We start from the raw sequence: 20502 nt of genomic DNA, 5'->3' as shown, positions 1-20502 counted from the left end.
GTACTTTTTATTTTGCATACTTTTGCCTTGAAACTTGGTCAAAGTGTTTTTAATATGTTCTAAATGTACCGGTATTATATTGTCTAACCATACCGCCCACTAATTTGCATAATTTGCATAATTAATTAACTGATTTGCATAAATACAAATTAATTTTGCAAATATGCAAGTTAGAGGGCGGCTAGAGTATATAATATAACATTTTACTTTGACCAAGTTTCAAGGCAAAAGTACGCAAAATATAAAAAGAAGTTCAAGTTTTGTGCATGCCCGCAAATCTTGCCGACGGACAGCTGGACGGACGGACTTAACGAGCATCACCATCATTGACGAATTTATTAAACCGATTTACTATGATACCATCCGTTTCTTGTACATAGGGCCGATCCGGCGATGTGTGACGTGACGAAAAAATAAGCTAAGATATCAGGACAGAGGTATAGCATTAATTTCCAAGAGACATTGTCATTTGGTTCTTCGGAAGTTCAAAATTAGATACGTTCTTCGAATTAGTATAGCCAGCACACCAGCAGCGATTATTACCTGAGTCACAAGTGTTTGTTTTTGCTCTTTAAATAATGCACATGTCCTATGGGAACTTAGTTATATTTACTGATGAATATGAAAACGTCGCCTGTGTAATTGCTCGAATGCTCTCGATGTTTACAGAAGTAACAAGCAGACAACTCTTCCCTCTCATCAACGAGACTTGAAGATGAGTAAATTTGTATATTTACACATGAGCAATAAATACATAAAATAAAATGTATATGAACGTTTGAAGAATGTAATTTGATCAAAGTGATACAACGCGTACCTTTGAGTTTGAATGATCAAGTGTTTAACGATTTAATGCATAAATTTGTGCGATTCGAAAAGTTGCGGTGTCATTGACTGTGTAAAAGGATACGTTTGAATGCGTGTCAACTATGCATGATGCTCTCCGAATTGAAAATACCGCGATTAAAGCGGTTCTTATCGATCGACGACACACACTGGCCGCCGTTCACTTCAGGTTAGTGGAACATGTTCAATTTTACAATGCGTAATCTGCGTGACTTTGTAACTTTTTATAATGCAGCTAACATAATTCTCCATGCGTTCGTATGAAATTTAATGCTTTTATTTATTTGTGCTTAAAGTTATGATTACTCTAACCAGTGTACTTCGGTTATATACGAGTATATATAAATGCGCTTTTATAAATGCGTACGTGACCATCTCTGCGCTGCCATAACAGCTTATTGACAGTAAGTCTCGAAGCGACCTTCTACATAGCGAGTGGTCTTTCTATACATTTGAATGCAAAGGCGGAACAACATGAGACTGCTGTGCAGCAAAATTGTCTATTTTGTTCAACTTTGTGATTATATTGTAAACGTGAATATTTGTTTCCGTCGTCAAAATGTTGTTTTTGATAACATATTACAAATTCGGCATTGCAAAATGTGTAATAATTTTGCAATTCAATTAATACTTAAATATGATGATATTTATCTACGGAGTTCCTGTAACTTTCTGTATAGTGGTCAATGCATGAGGATTTGGTCACGTCGTATCTTGGTATGTCGTGCCCATGGGTCACATGCGTATTTATAAAAGCGCATTTATAGATATAACCGAAGTACACTGCTAACTGGTGGAGACTTTGTTTGTTGTTGATGTATTTATGTAATGTGTTGGTGACTTGTTCAATGAAACAAGGACCTTTTCGCATGAAAAACGCATTTTGTTCAGTGGCGTAGATTTCTTTTTGACATTCGGGGATGAGGTTGGAAAAAAAATCCAAGATGTATAGAAAATCCAGCCCCTTTTGTCGACAAAATAAGTGTATAGTACAAATGCGCCATGTTTAAGCTAAATTGATGAAATAAGGTACAAAAGTGGAATAAATAGATCACTCGCACCTGTAATATCTTTGAAAAGACCGGTATTGTATTCAATCTATGATTGCAGACATACACAGGTGATGAGTGCAACCTTTATACCTTTCGAGTCTATTGCTAGTTCGAGGCTGCTCTCCTTGCATATGGTGAAACCGTGCAATGAGCGAATAATGATCTGTAATCAACACAAGTCTTCAGCAGCTCAATGTGCACCATAAAATACATTAAAAAGGAAACAATATCACAAATATTCCCATTTGTTATGATAAATTAATGGATGCCGTATTTGCTATATAATTATTCATCGATATTAAAACAAGTGTTATTCCATTTGGTCCAAAATGTAGCATTGGTATACAATGTAAGGGCAAAGATTGCGTGTCTGGATTATGTGACATCAAATATAATGCTCTCAATTTGTGTTTATGCAACTAGCAAGTTTTTTAAAGTTTTAAATTAAGAGAAACTCTGTAGTTTTACACATTCAAGGACGTCATAATATATTGATTTTTATCTGAATTTAAAAGGATTACTAAGTATTATATACTTGGTAGGGTTATTTTTGTAAAATGGGAAACTGTAGTTTTACACATTCAAGGACATTATGTATAGCTTGATTATTATTTTGAGTTTAAAAGAATTATTTGATAGCGTCTTCTTTATTATTATACGCCCGTTATTCTTTGTTAATTTAAAAGGGTAAACTATGTATACATAAAAAGCTTAGACTGAATGTTTGACGGAAACCTGAAAGAAGTAGAATACCCCATAGACCATAGATAGAAAACCGCCACAGATGCAGCATAAAGGAATGGGAATCAATGCAAATGTCATTCCACATTCATTAAAATAAATTGCAAAACATCAGAGTGAGCTCAGATTGCGCCGCGCCGCGATTTGCTAAAAAGCTTACCTTATTCATAATCTAGTCGCTGAGACAAGCGATTGACTGTTTATTGATTTGATATTTTGGTGCCTCAAAAACACGACAAATCTCATTGGGCGAAAGTCAGTCGATTCAGCACTAGTGATTGGCGTATGAAATAAAACGCAACTCGTTTACTCGAGCTCATCTGCTTTATTTTCACATCTTTTATTAAGTCTGCTGATGGATAAGGTGTTCAATCTATCGCGTTAAAAGGTGAGTTGGTATAGATCAGAAATAAATTTGGACTAAGCCATTTCGCTTATTTATTATTTTGTAATATCGACTTGTTCGGTAAGTCGGGCTAATACTGTTAAAGCGGGTGTAAAAGCATATTACTTCATCATTATTGTCATGGTAACTGCAGTTATCATCCTATAGAGCTTTCACCTTATGTCGGTTTTACATTCAAGCTTTGGTTAGTATCATATTTATCATTGATACTCGCCGAGAGTGGATACTTAATCCACAAGAACCTACTACATTAAAACTGTTACTTTTCAATCTTAATAAACGAGTGGACACACCACAATACAACTAATGTGGGTTGATGATTTGCTGTTCAACGAGCAATTACTCATGGTTCTGTCCGGGGGTTCTGTTTACATGTCTGTATTTTCACATACATTTCATTTAATTAATATCATTGTGTTTTATCTTTGCGTCGAATGAAACATTCATTGAATCATTTCGCTTTGTGACATTTCCAGATTGGTTATACGTCGCGCCAGGGAGCAGTAACATACACTCCCTTTTTCAGTGGGTGACTTTGTTTGGTTCTCATTTTCTACTGAGCAATGGAAAACAGTTCCAATCAAGAAGTGGATGACGAAGGAAGCGTTGACAAACCTATCAAATTCAGACGCTTACATAAAGTTCCCAATTACTTTATCGTTTCTTTAGCTGTGGCAGATTTGATCGTCTGTGGTGGCATTATGCCATTTGGTTTATATCAACAGATCCACGGTGGTTATTGGTTACTAGGGGTCCTTAGTTGTAGGGTCTTCACCAGTTTTGACGTGGTAACAGCAACGGCTTCCATATGGAATCTTTGTGTTATTTCAATCGATAGATATATGGCTGTCACGAAACCAGTATGGTACTCAACAAGACGCACCACAAAAACGGCGTTGATGAGCATATCAGCAGCTTGGTTTCTTTCTACAGTTCTGGCAATACTGCCTGCCATACTCATCGAAGGTCTGCACACGGATGAAGGTTCTTATGCCTGCGTACCTGAAAAAGACACTGCATTTTTACTGATGTCATCAACGTTTGTATTTTACATACCATGCATTGTTACCATCTCATTCTACCAGAAGGTTTTAAAGGTTGTGACTGTTCAAAGTAGAAAAAGAATTGCACCGAGTGTAGACAATGAATCACAAAACTCGAGGATATCAAGAATAAATGTTTCAAACGCGCAAGAAGTTTCATTGAACTCGTCAACAGTTCATAGAGATGTGGCAAGAGCCGAGTCAGGGGTATCATCAACAGGAGCAGGGAGTTCTGATTTAGCAAATGCTGTAGAAGGACGCAATAGCATATCCCTTGCTGGGGAAAAGAAAACTCTCACTGTCCTTCTGGTTGTTTTAGGATGTTTTATATTATGTTGGCTACCTTTCTTCATATTCCTAACGTCACAAGGTTTGTGTACATCGTGTGCAATGACACCAACTGCCTTCCATGCAGTTCGATGGCTGGGTTGGTGCAATTCCGTTTTTAATCCCGTTCTTTATTCAATATTCAACCGGGATTTTAGAAATGCTTTTAAAAGAATTTTATTATGTCGGAAGTAAAATTAAGTACATATGTTGTAATTTGATAGTTTAATCTTCTCTCGTCCTATCCGAGCTTTAAGTTAGAATTAGAATTCTCTTTTTACTTACTGCAAATAACAAATAAGTGTCTCTATTAACATTATAACAAAACCTTACTTCTTAGTCAAAATGGAAAATGTTTTGTTCAGTTATTTAGCAAGTCGGACAGGTGACCAATACCAGCGCAATAGGAACTTTTGCATGGAGTCTGATATTAAACTTGTTAATAGTTACTTAGACATGTGATTTTCTTGGTGTGAATGTCGGGATGAACATGTAGTGCCAGTTAATTTTACAATTGAGATCTCGATCGACAAATGCTATACAATAAGTTGCGACAACGTTGGCGGCACTATCGCTATGGTAAATTAATCCTGTTACATCACTATATACTCAGGGGCGTAGGAAGCGGGGGACAGGGTGGACGAAGTCCATGGGCCCCCGAGGGTTCAGGGGCCCCGAGCACAAAAGCGATAATTAAATAAGAGCTGATAATGGAGATCAATGCCGGATTTATCTTTGGGCCAATAAAAACCAATAACAGCATGTTTTTTGTCCAAAATAGGGCAAAATTGTAAAACAATTCGCGCTTCGCGCGCATTCAAATAGCAAGATTCATGTTGATCTGGGGCTAAAATAGTCTGAAATTGATTTTTTTCGCGTGTTTTGCGCGCAAATGTCCTATACATCGAAACATGTTAGTTCACCTCTATATTATACAGGATGGTCGATTGCAGATCTGTCGGACAACGCTTTTTCAATGGGAAATGAACTTTGCTGCTTGGATGATGTCACGATGAGGTTAGTATTTATGCATTTATTCCGTATTGAAAAGCGTGTTCCGACCGATCTGCACTCGACCGGCCTCTATGCGTAAACCAAAACTTGGCCACTGACTTAAGGGATGGGGTATGAACGTTTGGACAGTATTTATTGTAGGACATGAGGGCACATAAGACATATCGAAATACTGTCGAAACGCTCAAAACGCTCATTCCAGATCCCTTAAGTGCACATGCCTTCCTCGGCACGTGCGTTCGGGGCCTCCAAATTTTGGCCTGGCCCAGGGTCCCCATAAGGTAAATCCCGCCCTGGTATATGGGCCCGTATTTCTCCTTGTCCATGGGGCCCCCGATGCTCTTGATACGCCCCTGTATATACTTCTACGGCGAATCGGCGATAGCTACTCAATGACAACTCGTTATACTTGTTTAATTGGTTTGGCACACTCTTACGCCAATCGGGTACATGTACACCTAAGATTACGCATGTGACTGTATTCGTAATAATGGAATCGACAGCAACTATACGCTGGCGAAGTGACGTAATCGGATTAACTACCATAGCAATAGGATAAAACACTTTTTGAATATTACGCACTTCACTAGTACGTTGACGCGGTAACTCTGCATCGAACCATATCATGCTGATCACTCACACCTGTAAGATTAGTATCTTTGAAAAGAACGGTATTGTATTCAATCTATGATTGCAGACATGCACGGGTAATGAGTGCAACATGCTTGTAGTGCAGCGCGATATAGATTATTCAAAAATTGTTTGACCCTATTGCTATGGTAGTTAATCCGATTATTACATCATATCGCCAGTGAATAGAAATGATGATGTAACCGGATTAACTACCATAGCAATAGATTAAATAATACAATGTTTAAATATATCGTCCTTCACTACAATGTTCACGCGATACCTATGTATTGAACCATAGATGTCAAGGAACAGGGATAAAGACATGGATCGTCATTCTATAGAATATTCATATCATGTTGATCACTCGCACCTGTATCTTTGAAAAGAGCGGTATTGTATTCAATCTATGATTGCAGACATACACAGGTGATGAGTGCTGCTTGTAGTGTAGGGCGATATACAAAAATTGTATTAATCTATTGCTATGGTAGAATCCTGTTACATCATCACTTCTACGGCGAATACTATGGTCGGGTTGAAGCGTTAAGTGAGTCACTGTCGATTGAAGTTGTTGTATAGAAGAATAAAATGCAAATTTAAACAGTGTAGCCGTATTCCCCATTATTCACAACAAACGCTTTAAAAGTAGTGTAATACTTCATGCATATTAAGTAAGCTAGATGTAAGTCTTGAAGGTGTGATTCCGCGTAATAAAGTCCATTATAAAAACATGATTAATGCCGACATTCACGGGTGCACGTTTTATATGTTATATAAAATCTTTAATTAAAATTAGCTGAGATAATTCCTATCTATAAACAACTTTAACTAAAGATTCCTTTAAAAAGGAATGGGCGCCTAATGGGAGTTTTGATGTGATGTTCTGAAATGTAACCGTTTGGATAAAATTTTCTTCTTTAAAACAATTGTAACAGTAGCATAATATTCATAGAAAGATTAGGAAATGTAAAGCATATATAATGAAATTTTATATCATATAGATAGCATTCTTAAAAATTGTGCATGTTTGTTGTTATTATATCTGTAATTTTACCATGTAATTTGACCTTCGGGTCACCTTTTGAATTTGTTTATCCCTGAAATTGGATACGAAAGGACACACACATGTGGAAAGGACACTAGCCGCGAATGCGAGGGCATCCGTGAGCAAACTCGTTGCTGGTGATTCTCGAGTAATCGCGCGCCTTATTGTTAATTTTGCACCTTCAAACATACAAACCATCTCAAAAGTTAGGTCTTTATTGTAGGAAACTTTCTTGCGCGAAGGCACCATGTCAACATTGCCTAGAAAAGTTGCTTTTTGCCTTGTAAAAGTACGTAATATTTCGCCATTTTCTGCTATTTACGGCTATGCTTCCGATACTTGTATTCAAATAGACAGTCTAGTACATCAGCTGTGGTCCGTTTCGTTGCTGCAGATAATTGAAATCGATATTGATATTACAGATCATGTGATCTTTCGATATGATTCGAATTGTCACGTGATCGTCAAACCTGTATTAGAAGGTGTCAGGTCTCAGGAGCTGACACAAAAAACACGCCCATTAAATCGTAATTAAAAATAACGATGTCAGACATGCAAAATGTGAATTATTCTTCACGTGCAAGTCTTGTAAAAACATTCAGTGCCAACCATTTTGCACACACAGAAAACATCCACTGATTTAAAGGCCCATTCAGTGATTTGGTACCTTTGTCATTGTCATAGTTGTGCTAACATAGCTTGCTAGTGGTTCAGCCGAAAGCTGTATATTTAAGACAAAATAATGCATTTTACATGAATCTGTAATTTAAATTATAGCTGTACGTATTTGAATGAGACCTCGAGTTTGTCAATACTGCCTTTTTCCTCATTTTTTTGCCAATTCTGTTTTTTTTTCATTCAAAAATATCTAATGACAATTTTAATGACTTTAATATGGTTCATTTTATAATTTTTTTGCACTTTCGCTGGGATTACTGAGAGGGCCTTTAATTAACTGTACGCTTGCATATACTGAAAACGTCAAGGTTATGTTATTCGAAGGATCGAATGTTTACTCAATAACAATGACGTAGAAAATCACACAAAAAGTTTAATGAATTAGTATGAAAGTTGCAAATAACCTTGTTTCCAGACCTTGAAAGGTAAAAGTAGCACAATTTGTATGTTTTTATTATTTTGTTACATGACAAAATTATTATCTTTAATAAATTTATTACTTAATTATTGATTATTTTAATCGATTCGTTGAGTGAAAGTGGTGATGGGTATATTATATTATATTTCAGGTATATTTTTTTAATGTCATAGCAGTATTAAAACACTGAATTGCGACACAATTTACAATTTATAAACATCAAAATTTACACATTAATTAATACAACATAAAAATATATATCTATGTACAATTTCAAAGTAATATATTACTACATCAAAAAACATATCATACTGCAGTTACTGTCCGTTTTCCTATACACAATACACAGTGCTCTCACCATAGACGTGTGACCTCAACAAATGATGTATGTTGGGAGAATGGACACTTGCCTAGTTAACATCACTGTGTGAAAAATAACCAGCCAATATTTTATTCATTCTCCAAAACTTCTAGCAAATATATTTCTCTAACATGACCTAAAATTACAGCTAGGTTAGATGTTCACAAATGGTCGCACTTTTGTAAAATATGAGTGAGGGCAAGGCATAGCTAGCCAACTCCCCGTGTTAATTGAATGGAGATTTGACCGAAAATATTGGTATCGGACCGCTCACTTCTGAAGGATGCCACAAAAAACGGTAAAAGCTACATTTAAATTATTCTAAATAGGTTCTAGAAAATAAAGTTTTGTAACATGTCCTAAATTTTTAGCTAATTTAGATGTTTGGAGAGGGTCGCACTTTTGTGTTTTAGGAAGGATATGTAAACGACAGATAACACCAAAAATATGAAGAAATTATTTCCAAACCGTGTTAAGTCAACAATCATTATGTTGCTCATTTTGAAGAATGCTGGTTAACAAAAAGCAGGTCTTTGTCTCATTTCGTGAACAATGGTACACATACCATTGTTTCCTTTCATTCCTTTATAATCGGTTACCCAACTGAAGCTGTAATACCAGCTTTATTGCGATGTCGCACATTGAAAACAGACACTTGTACACAACCAGAGAAGATCTGATTTAATCAGTTGAGCTGCTTCAATGAGTGTTATCTTGGTTTAATAGCTTTTAATGGGGTTTAAGTCCTGCAAAGGTCGAGATGAATTCTACTGTAGACATGACTGCATCATGTTTAAAAGAAAAAGGGATTATAAAAACACAATTTAAATCAAATTCATAAAAAGTCAAAGAGGTAAGAGTAGTGCACATAATTGAGAGAATATGTAGTGTAGAACTATAGCTTCAAATCACCCCGGGGACACTCCCACTATGGAGGTGACGCGTTTGTAGGGCTGTGAGAATAAGACCCCCCCTTTCAGCACCGCTGTCACCCAAAGACCCCATGGCTGAGTTCGGAACAGCTGTAGTCTTCGGCGAGTATGTTTTCATATTTCCCGCATGAAAGCTTCCGTCTACGTCTATACTAGCTATACTGCTCTGGATACGTTGGTTTCGTTTTCGTTTTTGTAGAGTGAATGATGCTTTCGACTACCACGGTCATATGCACCATTAGCTAGATATCCGTTAAACTCTAGATAGCTTTATTCCACTATAATACGTTCTATGCTTCACTGCACCTTAGTTATTTCCATTGTGCAGACCGCGTGGTGCCACGTTGCACATGTCTCCTGTGTAGTTTCTTGTACGGTGATTTCATTTCGCATCCTTGCATTTCAACAAATCAAACGGAATCTTCTCAGAGCCACACCAGGCTGAGTCAGCCGAGGAGATGGTTAGGCCGTGGCCAAAACTCAGCATGATCCTCCGGCCAGCTGAAATCCTCCCATCCAACCTGTTCCCCATTGCCCAAGTTAGAGCTGTACTGTCATCTGTTATAAAGCATCCAGTTTACGACTGAATTGTTTAGGACCTGGCCAATACATAATCCTACAAGGAACACAGTAGTTTGACAATTGAGTGAAAGACCCATTATTGATTAGGCGCGGATATTAAAAGCACAGCTCCTTTGAGTGTATAGCAGAAAATTATAAATAATGGAATGTTTGGAATTTTGTAACTAAAATACTAACTACATTCTGCATTATGTATTTATTTATGCCAAGGGCGGCGGAACCGGGGGCAGGGGGCCAGTGGCCCCTCCACTTTTTTGACCGGGGGAGCCTCCCCCCACTTTTAACCCATAATGTGCTGTGTGTAACGTGTCTGGGTGAACATAAATAATCAAATCTCTATTATAGACACTTAGAGAAAGTGTAAAAATAATGCACGAAATGGCTTCAATTGGCCCTTCATTTTGCACAATTTTCCAACTCCCCTGTATTATTAGGACACCCAACACTATAAAAAGCAATGATTTATACAATTATAGTGAAAACTTTCTCACTTCTGAGGGGGGCACATCACCCCTCAGACAGCCCCCCCTGCTTTCGCCCTTTTTTCTGCTTTGGATACCCGACACGTAATGTTTACAGTAATAATTTATACAGTTAATAATAGTGAGAACTTGTCCACTTTAATAGCTTCATTTCACCAATTTTCGGCTTTTTCAAACTCAAATTATACACAATAATAGTACAAAAATAGTCCATCAAATTGTTTCAATTGGGTCTTCATTTTGCAAAAGTTTCTCACTTCTGATGGCGGCACCCCCCCCCCAGACACCCCCTGCGTCGCGCAAGCGCGACGCGATGGCCGCTTCGCGGCAATTATTTCAAATTATTTCAAATAATTAAATCAAATACAAATTTTACTACACCAGTTACACTACAGATCATAGTAAAAACTTGTATCGAGTTCGAATTGTTCTTTAGTACAAGTACAAGAAACTTATGTTTTGCCTTATATCAGAAATTAAGTCCGGTTCAGAGAACATCTTACGACGCAGCGCGCAGGTAGCTACAAAATGAGATATGAATTTGACTACTGTTACACTACCATGACTACAGCTTGACTACAGCTTTTAGAGTTTGATTCCTTCCTTAATGGAAAGCAAGTACAAAACATCAGGCTAAATTTTGCTTTATATTTTTTTAAATTAAGTCCAGTCCAGAGCACATCATGTACTTATAAAATTAAGATTTTTCAATTGTTACCTTACAGATAAAGCTTTTAGAGCTTGGTTCCACTTTTATTGAAAAACATGCTTAACATTTTTATGTTGCGAATGACAATTAAAACACAACCATACACCTTCTGGAAGTTCTGTATTATATTTTGTGTATGAAAATCCTGCTTTGTTAGTGTATGCTACTAATCTTAATACAGCGTTTTAAAGAAAACACATTGTGTGAGGCGTATTGTAAGAGTTTGTCCATAACGAAAATTTTATACAGCAATCATAGGTATAATCATGATTTTTTTTTAAAGGTTTAAATGAAGAACCTTAATTAAATTTTAGGTGCGTGAAAATACGATACAAAATGCAATATGTTATACAATAATAATAAATTATTTTATGAGGTTCGTGATTCATTTGGTATACATTACTGGTGCTAGATCATTTTCACTCCTAAAATAGCCCCTTGTTGGTGTAGTGGTAATGCATTGACTTTCACAACCAGGAGGTCCCGGGTTCGACTCCCAGCTCTGCCTATTTTTATTCAAAAGCTTGGGGGAATTGGCAATTTCTGAACTGCCAACTTTATTTGGCAGGTAATCTGAACTAGTCCTTTTCTGATGGCTGTGTCTCTTACAGGCACACTCCCTCTGCAATCCAAACCAGGTTCTCGCCCTCTTTACACCCCTTAACACGATTTTATGGATGCTGTGCTTTACAAATAAATCAGTGAATCACTGTTGTTTGATTGATGTGATCATTTATTAATTTTTCTAACAAAACATTATAATGTTCAATTCTAGACTTGAATAATACCAATAACTATCACACTAATAAACTGTGCAATTTTTAACATATATTTTTGTTTCTATATCAAATTATTCATCTTTTTCTGCTTTTTTGTGGTAATTTTAATCTATAAACCGTACCTCTGTGTGAAAATTGAGGGCGCTGTTTACATATATTTTAAATTTGAATTAGCCAAATAATATGAGTTGTACTTTACGTTTCATGATAAAACGTTTTTTGTAAAATTCCCTTGTCATTTGTTAGTCTGTTTGCTGATGTTCTAATACCATTTTACAAGTGTCTACCCCTTGTAAAGATGCAAACAAAATTTTAGATAAATAGTGCCAATATTGTTCAACTTTTCTTTAAAATGACTCAGTATTACATGCCATCAAACAACCGTGAAATAAAAACAAAAATGGTCTGAACATTTACTACATGTGCTACTGGCTTTATTTGTGATGATAATAATCATGAGGAGTAGAGCTGGAATCGATGTTATTGGGAGTGAAGTAGTGTTTGTTATGTTGTGATTTGTGAAAACCCTGAACGGACGAATAGTGAATGGTATTGAATGAAACCTAATTAATGTCAGAGCATGCGGATTGGAAAATGTTGATCTGAATAGCAAGCCTCGGAACAAACCCCATTATAAATGTTATAATTCACTTCATCCTGCGAAATAATGAAATTATAGATGATGAATTGATTGGGCTCTGGTCGAATGGGTTTGTCGAGCTAGTTTAACTATAGTGTTCAATTCCTCTCCGCAAAAAGCCCATAAAGTCTTGCCTTGGTATATTCTGTAAAATTAAGTAACGGTTTACAAATTAAATAAAAGTGTTAAATTAGATAACTAGGACATGTAGGAGGCTGAGCTTTTATGGTATATCTACAATCTATGCCAAAATATTAAAGTATCCGGCTTTCCTATGCAGGAGTGACTCTATACTAGGTATGTCACAGTGGCTGCACAATAATTCTGCTACACTGTGCATGCAAGCATAACAGTGAATTGAAAAGGGCGCGCTTCAAATTTGGCCAATTTTAGAAAACATCCATGTCGATAAATGAATTTCCTCATATGCTTCATTTATCCAAATTGTTTAAATTTTTAATATATGGTGTGTGAAGCCTTTCCAAAATTAAAAATTGTTTTGTTTAAGAGCTACTGCCTGTTTTTATGGATTTTTGAAGATCGCTCATAAATCAGTAAATATAGGCCTATTGAAGTAAAGGAACCTACCACCATTTAGCTGAAATAATAATCTTTCTTAGCATGTAAATTATTTCAGTCGACAACGAATGAAGCACTTCCCTAAAACCAGTTGAAGCAAAACATTAATCAATGATATTTGTAGGAGTAATTTTCCAAACCACAATAGCTCTAAGCCATTGTGTGTGTCCAAGGCCATACTATTTTTGCATACGCGGTACAGTAAAATGGCTGTTCCATTTACCGATTGTCCTCCCATGTTAATCCAGATGACAAAATGTTAATTCAAAGTCTCATTGCAACTGAATTTTAAATTTTACTTTTCGGACTTGGCTTTGAGTAATGGTGACACATACCATGTTTACAGTAAAAATGAAAATTATATTCCAGACACCGTCAAAATGTCAAACTTTTAATTTTTTTGTATTGTTTTTAAATAATTAACTGCAGTTCATTTATTCAACCTCATAACAGGATCATACTTAAAAATTTATGATGAATGAACAGACGTTCATTAAATATTGAAAAAAACTAAAATTACTCATGCCTAATTTGCATAATAATATCATAAATACATAATTAGCTGTAATTACCTAATTTGCATAATTAATTACTTTTTGTGTATTTTTTGTTATCAATTGAAAGAACCCGCACCTTTATATCATGTACGGTTTTCTATTGGCATCAATTTTGCATATTAATTAGCTGAACTCATTAGTCATTTTTTGAGATTTAATTTGTCTGCAGATTGGCCGAAATTGCTAAAATAGTATATTTGGTTAATTTATTATAATTATTCAATGATAGATTTTTAAATTTTGTTTTCTGTAACGAAGTCAGGAAAGATAGGCATTTAACATGTGATATTTAAATTAACGCTGCTTTTTCAAGCAAGCGTCCAAATACACCTTCAAAATCTCGAAATGTGCCAATTTTGTCATTACAGCCATTTGTGGCAGGATTTCATTCCATCTACGAGCAACTTTAAATTGACACTACATCACAATGCATTGACCGATTTCAATTCTGTTTTTTGATTTTTGATGCTTTAATAAAGCTCAATAATGTAGGAACATTAAATAACGTGTTTCTGCTGCGATTATTTTTGAGGTGATATGCCTACACACATTACAGAACGCATCTAATTATAAAATATTGGTTGGTGTAGCATCTTCTCATGTGCAGCTATTTAACGCTCAAGATGGGAAAAAGGAAGCTGCAAAAGAAACATCAGTTGGCAACTTCGGATAAAAGAAGAGAAATGGACGAGGGGATCTTTTAGTAGACTTTACAGAGGCAAATACAGCACTGAAAATAGGGAATACTTTTTCAAAAAGAAAGAAAGCCATAAGTGGACATGGAAGCGCCTACCTTTGCTCGATACTCAACAAATTTTCAAGGCACCCTGCCCCCCTTTTTTGGGGGGGGGGGAACTACAAGGCTCTTAATAAAATAACTTCTTACATATAGGTTACAAAGATGTGTTCAAAGGTGCACTCAGTGGGTAGAATAGTAACAACTCTATAATAGCTCTACAGCGACAAAAGTCTTAGGTCCGGTATGTGGCACTCTTATTGCACCGAAGATGTGCATTTTGCCCATTTTTTCCCCAGCTAGAGGTCAAAGACAAGAGCCCCAGGGGCCCAGGGGCCCAAATATTAAAACAAAGTAAATTAAAGCAAATTTAGCAGCTGCATGGTTTTGATATCTTCCATAACACTTGAGCAACATACCTTTACATGGGTACACGAACACTTGAGCAACATACCTTTACATGGGTACACGAACACTTGAGCAACATACCTTTGCATGGGTACACGAACACTTGAGCAACATACCTTTACATGGGTACACGAATACTTGAGCAACATACCTTTATATGGGTACACGAACACTTGAGTAACATACCTTTACATGGGTACACGAGTCTTATGTCAAATATTATGGGCCACAGGGCCCTTATTATTATAACAAACTGCTAGCATATACCGCGGCTTCAGGACACTGATACTGATAGCCTCTGAGAACTATACATTGGCAGGGTACTGGACCCCCTTATGTTCAATGGGCAGTTATTCATGCGGACATATTATAAGGCCTACGGCGGGCCCCTGACAGGACTATACCCGTACACAGCTTTGCGCCACGGCGCTCACGATGTTCACAATGCATCATGCAGTTATTGTTAACTACATGTATGCACACAACACAAGGGCACTCACAATAGGCAATTGAACCCTACTGGTAGCGTTGTGTTGTAGCTATAGGGGATGAACTAGTTCATTCAATTACTTATTCTTTTCCAAATATCTGAATCTTCAACCCGGTACAAGCTTAAAGACCCATTTAGTGATTCCAGCGCAAGTGTTAAAAAATTAAAATTATTTATAAATTGCTTAAAAGTGAAGGATATGTCATTCAAATTGTCATTTGGTATTTTTGAAATGACACATTTGGCAAAAAACGAAGTAAACAGCAGTACTGACGAAGTTGAAGCCCCATTCAAATACATGTAGCTAATTACAGATTCGTGTAAAATGTCTTATTTTGTCTTAAATACAGGGCTTTTGGCTGAACCACTCACAGGCTATGTTAGTGCATCTAAAAGGTACAAAGGTACCAAAATCTGAATTTTGATGATTTTTACGATCGTCCGGATGAGCAAATCACTGAATGGGCCTTTAAATAACGGGGGAACATACATTTTTATTAAAAAGAAATCCTACCATCTATCCAAACTCGCGGTGTTATTCCAATGTACATTTTGCTTCACCGGGCAGCCCTGGCTTGGTCGTATTTGGAAGATTGGTGTCATAAAACCGTCATAAGTACAAATTTAGTACTTTCTGTCAATCAAGTATGGCTTATTCTCTACATGTCAATGTTTAAATAATTAGCATATTCCTTATAATAACGGTGGTCCTCCTTGATGAGAAAATGACAGCAAACCAGTGAAAAATACCCCAAAACTCAGTCAGTGGACCTCCGCTCGTACATGTCAATAGCGTCATTATCGATTGGATTAGTCGTCCGTAGCGGACAATTCGGTCGCTCATTGGATTAATATTATCACGTGGTAATAAATTTGCATTGGACAATAGATTACTATATAATGGTTTAGTACTGCATATATCGGTTTAATCTTCAATAAGCGAGTTTATGGCTGGAAAGGTCACGGTGAATTTGCCGTGGACGTAACTGCACTATGGTATGAGATTACAAATGTTTGAGCGCTTCGCGTGAAATGAACCCAATGTGTATCAACTTTTAAGCCTTTTTAGGATGATACGGAAAATTTTCGTCCGTTACCATTAATTTTAACACCCTATTAAACATGTTAAAATTTACTAAAACCGCACACGATTACCCGTGTATTGTTTTCTTTTACCATGCATTATAAGTACTTAGGAAAGGGGCATTACAGAAAAAAGGCTCTACGAAAAGTTTCATCTAAATTTCCAATTCTTTTTCAACTCTCAATTTCTTTTTGAACCAAAAGGCGACATCCCTGGCTGAAATTTGATACACTTTTGATACACCACTTTTGATACGTATGAAAAATGTATGAAATAAAAGGCTTTGAATTGGAACCCTCATTTCATACACTTTTAGGTATCAAAACTGTATCAAATTAACATTGCATACACATTTTATACATATCAAAAGTGTATCAAATGCCAAGATAATGTATCAAAAAAGTATCAAATGAAATGTATCCTTTCATTTCATACATATTTGATACATAATTATATCAAAAGTGTATCAAATAAGTAACTGTATCAAATCAGGGTTCCAATTTAAACTGTATCAAATTAGCGTTCAAATTTTTATCCTTTCATTTCATACATATTTCATACATAATTTATATTAAAAGTGTATCGAATATGTTACTGTATCAAATGAGGGTTCCAATTTAAACTGTATCAAATTAGCGTTCAAATTTTTATCCTTTCATTTCATACACATTTCATACATAATTTATATCAAAAGTGTATCAAATATGTTACTGTATCAAATCAGGGTTCCAATTTAAACTGTATCAAATTAGCGTTTGAAATTTTATCCTTTCATTTCATACACATTTCATACATAATTTATATCAAAAGTGTATTGAATATGTTACTGTATCAAATTAGGGTTCCAATTTAAACTGTATCAAATTAACATTCAAATTTTTATCCTTTCATTTCATACACATTTCATACATAATTTATATCAAAAGTGTATCGAACATGTTACTGTATCAAATGAGGTTTCCAATTTAAACTGTATCAAATTTGCGTTCAAATTTTTATCCTTTCATTTCATACACATTTCATACATAATTTATATCAAAAGTGTATCGAATATGTTACTGTATCAAATCAGGGTTCCAATTTAAACTGTATCAAATTAGCGTTCAAATTTTATCCTTTCATTTCATACACATTTCATACATCATTATATCAAAAGTGTATCGAATATGTTACTGTATCAAATCAGGGTTCCAATTTAAACTGTATCAAATTAGCATTGAAATTTTTATCCTTTCATTTCATACACATTTCATACATAATTTATATCAAAAGTGTATCGAATATGTTACTGTATCAAATCAGGGTTCCAATTTAAACTGTATCAAATTAGCGTTCAAATTTTTATCCTTTCATTTCATACACATTTCATACATAATTTATATCAAAAGTGTATCAAATATGTTACTGTATCAAATCAGGGTTCCAATTTAAACTGTATCAAATTTTCTTTGAAATTTTTATCCTTTCATTTCATACACATTTCATACATAATTTATATCAAAAGTGTATTGAATATGTTACTGTATCAAATTAGGGTTCCAATTTAAACTGTATCAAATTAACATTCAAATTTTTATCCTTTCATTTCATACACATTTCATACATAATTTATATCAAAAGTGTATCAAATATGTTACTGTATCAAATCAGGGTTCCAATTTAAACTGTATAAAATTTTCTTTGAAATTTTTATCCTTTCATTTCATACACATTTCATACATAATTTATATCAAAAGTGTATTGAATATGTTACTGTATCAAATTAGGGTTCCAATTTAAACTGTATCAAATTAACATTCAAATTTTTATCCTTTCATTTCATACACATTTCATACATAATTTATATCAAAAGTGTATCAAACATGTTACTGTATCAAATGAGGGTTCCAATTTAAACTGTATCAAATTTGCGTTCAAATTTTTATCCTTTCATTTCATACACATTTCATACATAATTTATATCAAAAGTGTATCGAATATGTTACTGTATCAAATCAGGGTTCCAATTTAAACTGTATCAAATTAACATTCAAGTTTTTATCCTTTCATTTCATACACATTTCATACAAAATTTATATCAAAAGTGTATCGAACATGTTACTGTATCAAATGAGGGTTCCAATTTAAACTGTATCAAATTTGCGTTCAAATTTTTATCCTTTCATTTCATACACATTTCATACATAATTATATCAAAAGTGTATCGAATATGTTACTGTATCAAATCAGGGTTCCAATTTAAACTGTATCAAATTAGCATTGAAATTTTTATCCTTTCATTTCATACACATTTCATACATAATTTATATCAAAAGTGTATCGAATATGTTACTGTATCAAATGAGGGTTCCAATTTAAACTGTATCAAATTTGCGTTCAAATTTTTATCCTTTCATTTCATACACATTTCATACATAATTTATATCAAAAGTGTATTGAATATGTTACTGTATCAAATCAGGGTTCCAATTTAAACTGTATCAAATTAGCATTCAAATTTTTATCCTTTCATTTCATACACATTTCATACATAATTTATATCAAAAGTGTATCGAATATGTTACTGTATCAAATGAGGGTTCCAATTTAAACTGTATCAAATTTGCGTTCAAATTTTTATCCCATTTCATACACATTTCATACATAATTATATCAAAAGTGTATCGAATATGTTACTGTATCAAATGAGGGTTCCAATTTAAACTGTATCAAATTTGCGTTCAAATTTTTATCCTTTCATTTCATACACATTTCATACATAATTTATATCAAAAGTGTATTGAATATGTTACTGTATCAAATCAGGGTTCCAATTTAAACTGTATCAAATTAGCATTCAAATTTTTATCCTTTCATTTCATACACATTTCATACATCATTCATATCAAAAGTGTCTCGAATATGTTACTGTATCAAATCAGCGTTCCAATTTAACCTGTATCAAATTAGCATTGAAATTTTGATCCTTTCATTTCATACACATTTCATACATAATTATATCAAAAGTGTATCAAATATATGTCACTGTATGAAATCAGCGTTCCAATTTAAACTGTATTAAAGTAGCATTGAAATTCTTATCCTTTCATTTTATACACATTTTATACATAATTATATCAAAAGTGTATCAAATATGTCACTGTATCAAATCAGCATTCCAATTTTAATGCTGGCCAGCGGGACCGCCCTATTTTTGATACATGTCATTTGATACACTTTTGATATAGTTTTTGATACACTTTTGATAGTTTTTTGATACACTTTTGATAGTTTTTGATACACTTTTGATAGTTTTTGATACACTTTTGATACAGTTTTTATGCACTTTTGATAGTTTTTATACACTTTTGATACAGTTTTTATACACTTTTGATACAGTTTTTTATACGCTTTTGATACAGTTTTTCAAATTTCAAAATTGGTCCAATCAAGCTCAAATTCAACAAGAATTATCCTTACATTATCTAAACATATTTTCAAACATTAATGACCCCAAAGCTCAAAGTGAAGGGGTCAAAGGTCAAATTTTGAAATTAGTCTAATCAAGCTCAAATTCAACACTGCCCTCTACTGCCAATGCTGACCTCTAGCACTTTCCCCCATCACGGAGCAGCTCAATGCACTTCCCCTATCAACGTTCAAAATTAAAACACAATAGGACAAATGTGTGAGAAAGTATTGCAAAAAAGAAGCAAAACCCAACCAAAATGGAACATACATACATCAGAGGGCCTGCTTGGAAAGCAGTGTTTTTCACTGAAGTTGTTACCCTCAATAAAGAGACAAAAAGCTACCAATAACAAAAAAAGATTCAGCAGGGTTTTTTACTATACAGGCATGTGCTATATTCATGCTTAATACATATACATAGAGGCCCTATAATGTAATATATAGTAAGCTTACCTTATCAGCACAAAGTCAATAAAATATCCTCTTTAATCACAGTCCCTGATTACAACT

General features: G+C 34.7%; 1 protein-coding gene across 1 annotated transcript; it reads left to right on the top strand.

Annotated features, from left to right (window-relative positions):
- Positions 1 to 3608: 3608 nt before the first annotated feature.
- On the top strand, positions 3609 to 5039 carry LOC140154352 (5-hydroxytryptamine receptor 1D-like). The gene has a single exon (XM_072176918.1). The coding sequence runs from the start codon at positions 3609 to 3611 to the stop codon at positions 4608 to 4610; it is 1002 nt and encodes a 333-aa protein (XP_072033019.1). The 3' UTR covers positions 4611 to 5039.
- Positions 5040 to 20502: the final 15463 nt, after the last annotated feature.

This window comes from Amphiura filiformis, chromosome 6, assembly GCF_039555335.1.
Source record: "Amphiura filiformis chromosome 6, Afil_fr2py, whole genome shotgun sequence".
Classification (NCBI taxonomy): domain Eukaryota; kingdom Metazoa; phylum Echinodermata; class Ophiuroidea; order Amphilepidida; family Amphiuridae; genus Amphiura; species Amphiura filiformis.
The sequence above is the reverse complement of the archived record's forward strand: the minus strand, read 5'-3'. Positions and strand labels throughout refer to the sequence as shown.

What these genes read in the sequence shown, in the direction of transcription:
- LOC140154352 (XM_072176918.1), top strand. Translation starts at nt 3,609, where the DNA reads ATGGAAAACAGTTCCAATCAAGAAGTGGATGACGAAGGAAGCGTTGAC.